General features: G+C 40.9%; 2 protein-coding genes across 3 annotated transcripts in view; both read left to right on the top strand.

Moving 5' to 3' along the window:
* Positions 1–1899, top strand: part of wipf2a (WAS/WASL interacting protein family, member 2a) — a 9867-nt gene extending 7968 nt beyond the window's left edge. The window contains exon 8 of the mRNA XM_027169604.2: positions 259–1899. Coding sequence (XP_027025405.2) covers positions 259–302 — 44 coding nt within the window. The 3' untranslated portion in view covers positions 303–1899. The remainder of the gene's footprint in view (positions 1–258) is intronic.
* A 246-nt stretch (positions 1900–2145) lies between these two features.
* Positions 2146–7315, top strand: cdc6 (cell division cycle 6 homolog (S. cerevisiae)). 2 transcript variants are annotated; one of them, XM_027169602.2, is made up of 12 exons: positions 2146–2307; positions 2641–2988; positions 3082–3327; positions 3440–3639; positions 4461–4615; positions 4743–4849; positions 4959–5098; positions 5203–5303; positions 5393–5478; positions 5905–6077; positions 6163–6303; positions 7015–7315. In XM_027169602.2, exons 2-12 carry the CDS (start codon positions 2664–2666, stop codon positions 7102–7104), a joined length of 1764 nt encoding a protein of 587 aa, XP_027025403.1. In that variant the 5' UTR covers positions 2146–2307; positions 2641–2663; the 3' UTR covers positions 7105–7315. The 2 variants fall into 2 exon arrangements, with proteins under 2 accessions (XP_027025403.1, XP_027025402.1); XM_027169601.2 differs by having other exon boundaries at positions 5902–6077.
* Positions 7316–7669: the final 354 nt, after the last annotated feature.

Below are 7669 nucleotides of genomic sequence, written 5' to 3'. Positions count from 1 at the left end.
TACTTTAAATATGTTTAGCACGTGGGGCAGTAGTGGCTCAATATATAATATAATTATAAATATAGTACATGATATTACATTTTTTCAAACCACAAATATGTTCCTTCACACAAGAAGCTGTCACTCAGCTCATAAAATTCATTCAAAGCGTCACTCTTCATTTTCTTCTGTAGAAAGAGACTTTCTGAGTCTCTTGTGACAATACTTGCTTTGTCACTATGCCTGATAATAATCTGTTTGTATTCTCTCACACTGTAGCTATGACACGAGGAGCTCCCCCTGCGCCACCTGTTGGGAGATGATCTACACAAAGAGAAAATGGCTAAACCCTTCGAATCTAATTAAACAAACACACACACACACACACACACACACTATCACAGCTGTATGCAAAAGCGAGCAGAAGCTGTCCAATGCAAAATAATATCTTACCCAACTACCTGGAATGTTCTCAGGCGAACAGAATTAGGCTGACAGTTTACGAAATTTATATATAAAGAGAGAGAGAAAGAGATACCAGAGAAGGTGACTAAACTTTTGCACATTTGTTTAATTCAAATAGTATCTATGCATTCCGACACAGAGACTTTTTCCATGCATCAAAGATTAAATGAATGTTTAAAGCACACTACACTTGCCTAAACAGTTCCAGCCTGATGTACCTCTAGACCAGAGAACACTGTGAGGTGTCGTCGTCGTGATCAATTCATTTGTACGATCTGACTTCAGAGTGTTAAAAGGACCCAAGCTATATGAGCTATATATACATACACATTCCACATTATCCATGTAACAGACACCAGAGTACCATTTTTGTAGCACTTCTTAATCATGATTAATGCTAGAGTGAAAGGAGAGATTACATAAAGGAATCAGTAGACAATCATTGCATTATGATATGTAAGGATTGACTTTTTTTGGTCATTGAATAAAAAAAAAAATTACTCTGTCGCAGCCTGTTTCGCCCTTAAGGGACCCACTGTGTCATAATTAGATGCGATTTTTATAACTATTATTAAAAAAAAATCATGTTGAATATCTGGCCAACGTGATTGAGCTATACACTTGTTAACTGTGCAAAGAGTTTAAACTTCATCTCTTTATAATGTATTAACGTGTTTGAATATTTGAGCAACTTTGCAGCTGATGTGGGTTGCCAGAAACGGTGCAAATGCATTGTTTGTCTGTGAAAAGGGATTTTTTTTTTTTAACCACTTCTTTAGAACTGACCAAATACACTAAGTGCCACTCAGCCCACAGTATTTACAGTAGGTTCTGTCAAGTCTGTGAAGAACCTGCTTGTACATGCGTGGTGCAAACCGTGCTGCTGAAAATACAACAGTTTTCTCCGTTCGATATCTTGAATTACTATGAATATGTTTCCATTCAATCTGTCACTAATATACTGGTACCATTTTTTTTTTTTAAATAAACAAACATTCAATTCAAATGGTTATAGAAAACTCTAAATGCAATGTATAATATACTATATGTAGCTAGATATTTTTTATTGTACAAATGTGTAATATAGAGAATTAAACATAGCCTATAAATAAACATATGCCATTAAAAGATTATTAATTACTAAGAGGCAAGCCTGGTTTCTGACCAGGTGACTTTTTAAAAAATAAATAAATCATTGAATCTTGAATTGATCATTGAAATCTTCTGGGATCATTTGGTTCCATTTTCGATCATTTGATCTTTTTCACGTTGACATGTAGCCAGAGAGCATCTGTGATATATTTTTGTTCTTCTTGGCTAATTGTAGTTTTTAAACAAAACCATTTGTTTAATCGGTTACCAATGACCTACCAAATGTTGATGCTGAAACTGTTAGGGTATTTGTGTTTGACTGACTTGTTAAATTTTAAATAAAATCGGTTATGGGGATTATTATTGTGCCTGTTTGTGCTGTTTCTTGTTGCTTATATACATTTTTAAAAATGACAGAAAAACTATTACTTCAGACAAATAGCGTTCACGAGGACTTTAAAATTTCCCGGGAATTTTTTTTTTTCATTTCCCTCAGCAGCGTGTCAACAAAGGAACTACCCGCCATCTCAACGTGGTCCATCCCTACAAGAGGCGGGGCCAGTGTTTTTATTGGATGTTTAGGTCCTTTGAAGTTTGGGCTAGCCAATCAGAGTACAGCTAGCAGGGAGAAAAAACGCGCCAGCTGATGTGTAAAGTGTTTTTCAAAGACAAGAAGCGCGCCAGTTCTGTGTGTCAGCGGTGAGACGAGCAGCTTTTTCCGGACGTTTTTTTGTGACTGGAAGCTAAAAGGAACTTTTATCCCGACACTAGGTAAGATTATATGGTTACTCGAGTTAAATGATGTTAATAAAGCTCTATAATGTAATGTTTTTAGTGTGTAAGGGACAGGAGATTAAACCCGGAAGTTGTACATGTGTGTTGGCGCCAAATACAAGAACAGAGTCGGTTATTTGGATAAATCTCTAAAAATACTTTGCGAGTCATAAATGATATTGTAGTAGATTGTTGTTTTATATTATGATTGTTTTGTGTTGCTTTTCTTGAGGTTTAAGCGCAGTGAGTAGGCCAGATCATGCTTTCAGCTTTAATACGTTAACCTACAAACTGTTATTATGCTAAAATGTCTTTCATCTCTTCATCCAGAGTTAAAGCCAGGTCTGGTAAAAATGCCCACTACTCGCTCTCAGAGACAACCAACTCTCCAGTTCCCTAAGCGCAAATCCTCCAGGGTCTCTTCCCAACCCAAAGGTTCATCTCAGCCTGATCTGGACACCAGGACTGTGCCTGAATCTCCAAGAAAGACAACCTTCTGTGTCAGAAACGGCCCACTTTCCCCTGTGAAAGCAGCTGTGGGTGCTAAAGCTATCCCTCTTTCTCCCAGAACAAAAAATGTTCCGGATATCAGGGCTGTTCCTCTGTCGCCCCGACACCATTTGATCCAAAGCATCTCTCCATCTCAAAGGCTTCCTTTGAGCCCCAGAAAGCGAACAGGTATTTTTTTTTGTGCACTTTTGTCCATTCCTCAGGCATTTTATTTAGTAGTGTGTAAAATATTAATGAACCTATTTATTTTTCCTCCCCAAGGCGATGAGAACGGATGCAACTTGCCGCCATCTCTTCAGGGTTCTCCACCCAAACAGAACCGACCCTCGCTAGGCTCCCCTCGCAAGCTGTCCTTTAACGAGAACATCCCTGCCTTCGGATCTCCTCCCCGGCCTACATCCACAGTCCCTGTTACCTCCTCGACTTGCTCTTCTTCCAAATGCTTAAAAGAGCCCACTAAAGCTGAGTCTGATGCACCAGAGAAGGTTTCCACCTCTGTTACAAAAAGTAAATTTCTTTCACCATACGACTTTCTTATTAAATATAGGCTTCATTGAAATGTTAGACTTGCTGTCATTTTTGGTGTGGTGACGAATCTACATGTGCTGATGTCTTTCAGAATCGCAGTACCAGTTTGTGAAACAGGCTCTTCACACAGCTGTGCCCGAGCGCCTGCTCTCTCGAGAGGCCGAGCGAGGCGTTATCGTATCCTTCCTAGAGAAACATGTGGTGCTCGGCAAGCCGGCCAGCCTGTACATCTCTGGGGCTCCTGGAACAGGGAAGACGGCCTGCTTGAACTGTGTGCTTCAAGAACGCAAGGTGAACTTTAAGGATAAGGCAGGAAGGATATGCAAGTGGACGTTTGCACTTCTGCCTAAAAGCTTGACGAGATTGTGGTATATTTGAGACTCTGAGTGAGCGGACAAATCAGTAGCCAGACACTTGGGACGAGGAGATATCGATATCGTTTAGGCTATCTGTTTTTCATTCGCTACAGCTCCACGGACAATGAGGCTCAACGATCGGGGTGGGGGTGAAAATTATAGACGTTAATGAAATATGACATGGTAGCTTACTGGTTAAGGTGTTGGGCTACCAATCGGAAGGTTGTGAGTTTGATTCCTACGTCCACCAAGCTGCCACTCCTGGGCCCCTGAGCAAGGCAGTTAACCCTCAATTGCTCAGTCGTATAAAAATGAGAATGTAAGTCGCTCTGGATAAGAGCGCCTGCTAAATGCTGTAAAAGTAAAAAATAAAGCCTACATTATATGTACATATTGTGTTACATTAGAAACATTGAAAGCAGAAAAGTTAGAGATTTCTGTATCGGGGTCTGAATTGGGGAAACAACATGCATTACTTTATGCTATTTTTACAACCAAACTGTTTTTTCTTAGATTATTTGCATAACTTTGCAACAGATGTTTGCAGAGGTGCAACACCAGGGGTTTAAAGACAAATCGTCTTGCTTAAACTCTGTTATTCTATGTAAACCGACATTAAGTAGTTCATGCTGTGTGTACTCTATATCTGTGGGTCGGACTGTGAAAACCAACCATATTTATGCTACAAGTCGGTCCGTTGATTAACTAAAGGGCACTGGGGCGGTACAATAACATCTTCCACTGCTTGTGTTCCAGGCACTGTTAAAAGGGGCGCAGATTGTGGTGATCAACTGCATGACGCTTCGTAGCTCCCATTCGATCTTCCCTCTCCTGGCTGAAAAACTGGGAACAACCAGAGGCCACAGTGACGGCAAGCTTGAGAAACTGCTGACCAGTTCAGGCCCCACTGTGTAAGTGTGCAGTAGAGACTGGAGGGGTTTTTACCCCGTCACTCTCTTTTATGATCTCTGTCTGTCTGTGTCTCTCTCTCTCTCTTTTAGATTTCATGATTTATTTTGGTTTTTGTGCTTATGGCAGACTTTTGGTACTGGATGAAATGGACCAGCTGGACAGCAAGGCCCAAGATGTTCTCTATACCATTTTTGAATGGCCTTATCTTCCTAAGTCTCGTCTGTGCCTCATCGGTGAGTTGTACACTTCTGTGTGTGCTGCATCATCTGTTTTGTTACCGTACAAAATTTAAGCAAAACATTTGGGACGGCGTTTGTTAAATGAACTTTGTTTAATGCTCAGGTATCGCAAACGCCCTCGACCTGACGGATCGCATTTTGCCCAGACTGCAGGCAAAGCCTCACTGCAGACCACAGCTTCTTCACTTCCCACCCTACAGCCGCCAAGAGCTCGCAGCCATCGTCCAGGACCGGCTCACGCAGGTAAGACACTGCACACCTATTCTTCACACGTTATATTCTGTAGATATTTGTTGCTCTTTATAAACTCTGTTCACCGTTTAATCTTTAAGCTCGTACTCTTTCAGGTGTCAGGAGAAGGAGTTCTTGATGCTGCTGCTGTTCAGTTTTGTGCCAGAAAGATCTCTGCAGTCTCAGGAGACGCCCGGAAAGCACTAGACATCTGCAGGTATGATGGCCTTGTTTTTGTGCTGTTTTGACACTCGCTTGTGTTTCGGCGTAATTCTCATCTTTGTCCTGTCTTCGTTCATCCCACAGGAGAGCTGTAGAGATGGTCGAGTCCAACAACAGATCCAAGATGTCTTCTGACTCGACAAACTCTGCTACAAACACGAATACTAAAGGTATGGTTGACTAAAATGAGCTGAATTCATTTACTGTTGAACCAGAGGAAAGATCGCTCGTTAGTTGGGGTCTGTAAGCTTTTAGCTTTGTATTTGTTTTTTTCAAGACGTTAAAGATTTGAAGCATTAACTGGGCCTCAGCTGTAGCTACCTGAGAATAGAGCGTTGATTCAGAACAGCATGTGAATAAACTAGGGTTAGTTGTTGGAACCAGACAGTTCACTACCATATTAAGTAGTAGTTCAGTACTGAGTTGGGAGGTAATGTGATCTAGTACAGTAATTATAGAGAATATTATTAAATGTACATTTATTTTTTTATTGACTACTGCCACCTCCTGGTATGGAGCATCATTTCCTTGCACACAAGATATGGTATGTGTGTTCATTTTAAGATGTCTAAAAGAAGTTTGTTTGGTTGCAGCAGCACGCGTGAGTGTTCCTCAGGTGGCAAGGGTTCTGTCCGAGGTCTACGGAGACCGCATGACCTCCAGTGGTGGAGAAGAAGGAGAAAGTTTCCCTCTGCAGCAGAAATTGCTAGTCTGCTGCCTGCTACTGCTTACACGCAATGGGAAGAGTCGAGAGATTCAGCTAGGAAAGGTGAGTTTTAAACAAAAAAAACAACTAAGTGTTCATCTTGTCAATTTAATCGAATCTTTGAAATCCTGTGCTGTTGTGCTTACAGCTGTGTGAGACCTACAGTAAGCTGTGCCAGCAGAGGCAGGTCAGCGGCGTGGGCCAAGGCGAGTGTCTGTCACTGTGTAGTTTACTCGAAAGCAGAGGAATCTTCTCTCTCAAGAAGGCTAAAGAAGCACGACTCACCAAGGTACGCACCTCCTCACGTGCGTTACGTACCTCCTCACGTGCGTTACGTACCTCCTCACGTGCGTTACGTACCTCCTCACGTGCGTTACGTACCTCCTCACGTGCGTTACGTACCTCCTCACGTGCGTTACGTACCTCCTCACGTGCGTTACGTTTTCACACAGGAAGGAAAACAAAAACAAAGCAAAGATGAATTGGTGTATAGAGTAACCATGTTTGGAGGGATGTGGTTAAGGTGTTGGGCTACAAATTGGAAGGTCATGAGTTCGATTCCTACATCCACCAAGCTGCCAATGCTGGGCCCCTGAGCAAGGCCCTTAACCCTCAGTTGTATAAAAATGAGAGAAAATGTAAGTCACTCTTGGATAAGGGCGTCTGCTAAATGCCGTAAATGTAGGTAATGCTGGAGAGATTTTGCTCAAATTCATCTTTAAACCATGTTCGGTTGATGCAGTACAAAGCCGAAGAGGAAACATGGTGCAAGTTAACAGAAATATTATCAAAAAAAATACATATTGCTTGAGTGAACCAAACTTTTGGCTTGTCTTCCATCGTGGTTAATTAATTACACTTTGTTCTGGATCTGAAGGTTTTTTTTTTTTTTTTAACCATAGAATAACCCTTTATGACTTGTATTGTGTTGCATTAAATGTTTAAATCCTTCTGAAATGTTCAAACTTTAGACTGGGCTTCTCTTTTTTTTGGGGAACAGATCACACTGAAGATCGAGGAGAAGGATGTGGAGAACGCTCTAAAGGATCGCGCATTACTGGGCAGCATCCTGGCTGCAGGCCTGCCGTGATCTCTGTTCCAGTCTTCCTGCGTCCATCACCACGTGTCCTCAAGGCCTTCACTTTTCACAATATTTATAAAATTTTTAGCTTTTTTTTTTAAGCAGCCTTTGCTTTGAGTCAGCATCATGAGGACCTTTTTATTATTTGTGTGAAATCTTTTTTTTTACAATGTACATTTTACGTTTTAATGTAAATAAATGTACAGGATTTTAAAATGAATTTTTTTTTTTTAGTTCACTCAATTCTACTCAAACAGAAAAAAACAACATTGCCACATTTGTTAGTAACTGATTTTATTTTGTAGAATTTTTTGTTATAAAGTGTGATGTAAAAACACTATAAAGACAATTGTCACACGTTCAACATTCCCACTCGGAGTTAATCATCATTGCGCAACAATAGTCAAAAATCTGTGTTGTTGGGGATCAAATTGACGCTTGAGCCTGTCCACAGCTTGACTTGTAGACTACTATTTATTCGCTAGTGTTGTGTGGTACAGGAGACCTATCATTAGGCAGTAGGCCATCATCTAAACAAGGTTACAACTGGACAATGTGGGGGAAAAACAATTAC

This window comes from Tachysurus fulvidraco, chromosome 2, assembly GCF_022655615.1.
Source record: "Tachysurus fulvidraco isolate hzauxx_2018 chromosome 2, HZAU_PFXX_2.0, whole genome shotgun sequence".
In the NCBI taxonomy this organism is placed as follows: domain Eukaryota; kingdom Metazoa; phylum Chordata; class Actinopteri; order Siluriformes; family Bagridae; genus Tachysurus; species Tachysurus fulvidraco.
Note: the sequence above shows the minus strand (reverse complement) of the source record. Positions and strands in the feature narration are given on the sequence as shown.